A 1449-nucleotide genomic window follows, 5' to 3' on the forward strand; every position below is an offset into this window, starting at 1 on the left:
TTTTAGTTTGCGTTTTACTGTTCCAATCAGGGTATCATTGATCATACATCTTTGATCGCCATTGGTTAAAGTTTGTATAAAATTAAAAAACAATTTTTATTTATTTTTTGTCTGAACTCATGAAATATGTTCCTTTGATCAATTTGTTGAACCTTGATGTACCTCTTCCGTCCGCAGGGCAAGACACTATCCCGATGGTTATCTCGGCTGGGTTGCACATGAACTGGGAATCTAATCGCAGTTGAACTCTTCGTGGGTACCCCAACATGTCCCAACAAACATATCCATGAAAAGCAAATATTGATCTACCCTGCCGGCCGCAGAATGGAGAGGCCTTTGCTGAGTGTGTGAGGTCTACAAGTAGTTTAATAATGATTTTATTATGGGAAATGACTTGGAGAACATTGTGTAATCCATGGATAATGGGTGATACTAGATTACACTCGCACAATGAAATATGTGAGGATAGGGAACCTTGTTGGAATCTTGGACCTCATCTAAATTATATGGGATTTCACTTCGGCTGCTCAACTAAACCTACTAGATCAGGTTTTATGTTTTATTTTTAAATAAAAGATTGTAGCAATGGCTCTGCTATCACGTTTGTTTTTAGGGGACACATCGGTGTCTTCGAGTCCCGAATGCTTACTGTGCGTGTGATTCAATCATCACAGGGCCTTCCAAGTCTTTCCTTTTAAAACATGCCATTCTGACAAACTGTGATTGGAACTTTCATCGCCATTTAAATGAAACTCCCGAAGGTTAAAAAAAAACTATGAATTCAAATGACGACCGTAAACTAACCCAAAAACTGTCATCGCGAGAAGTGTGCAATGAGGACTCCACTTTAACCCGGATATAAGACAATAAGACATGCACAATGAGTGTTCTACATACTGTTTATATGACGTATGATATAACTAGATTTGGGGATTCTGAAGATGGGTGAATAAAATGTTCATCTGCATGGCAAGCAATTGAAGTGGGTAATAGGAAGACTGGAGACTCCAAACATGGATGGATATTTGTGAGAGTCGGAGCAACAGCATTTGGAAAATCAAAGGTCTTGGCCTACCTAAGAGTATGATCTTACTCTAACTAGGATTCATTTTGTAAGAGGTTAGCCCAAGTCGCTCACAGTGACCCACCAGCCCACACCTGGCAAGAATCTGTGATTAACACGAACATGTGATCCATGTACAGACTCACCTTTGGGTACTGATTAAGTCAGGGCTGCATGGGGCGGTCCTAAAGATCGCAAGGTGTTTTCACAGAGTCGGTGAATTGATGCTGACATTGCATCATGAGTTTGTTGTGTAAAAAACCTCCCGCTTTTGAACGAGGTCTGGTGAAGACTTGGGCATAAATTCACAACTGGAATGTGCCATGCGCTGGAGGAGCAAACATCAAGGACTTTTTGACTGGCACACCGCAGGCCATGATGATTAG

The 1449-nt window shown here is 40.9% G+C and overlaps 1 protein-coding gene across 2 annotated transcripts in view; it reads left to right on the plus strand.

Moving 5' to 3' along the window:
- The window catches only part of LOC137422895 (thiosulfate:glutathione sulfurtransferase), a 43907-nt gene extending 43319 nt beyond the window's left edge, over positions 1-588 (plus strand). For both annotated transcript variants that reach the window (XM_068109538.2, XM_068109537.2), the window contains exon 4: positions 178-588. In XM_068109538.2, the coding sequence (XP_067965639.2) occupies positions 178-235 (58 nt within the window). In that variant the 3' untranslated portion in view covers positions 236-588. The remainder of the gene's footprint in view (positions 1-177) is intronic.
- Positions 589-1449: the final 861 nt, after the last annotated feature.

Source organism: Myxine glutinosa, chromosome 3 (assembly GCF_964187855.1).
Source record: "Myxine glutinosa chromosome 3, kmMyxGlut1.1, whole genome shotgun sequence".
Lineage (NCBI taxonomy): Eukaryota > Metazoa > Chordata > Myxini > Myxiniformes > Myxinidae > Myxine > Myxine glutinosa.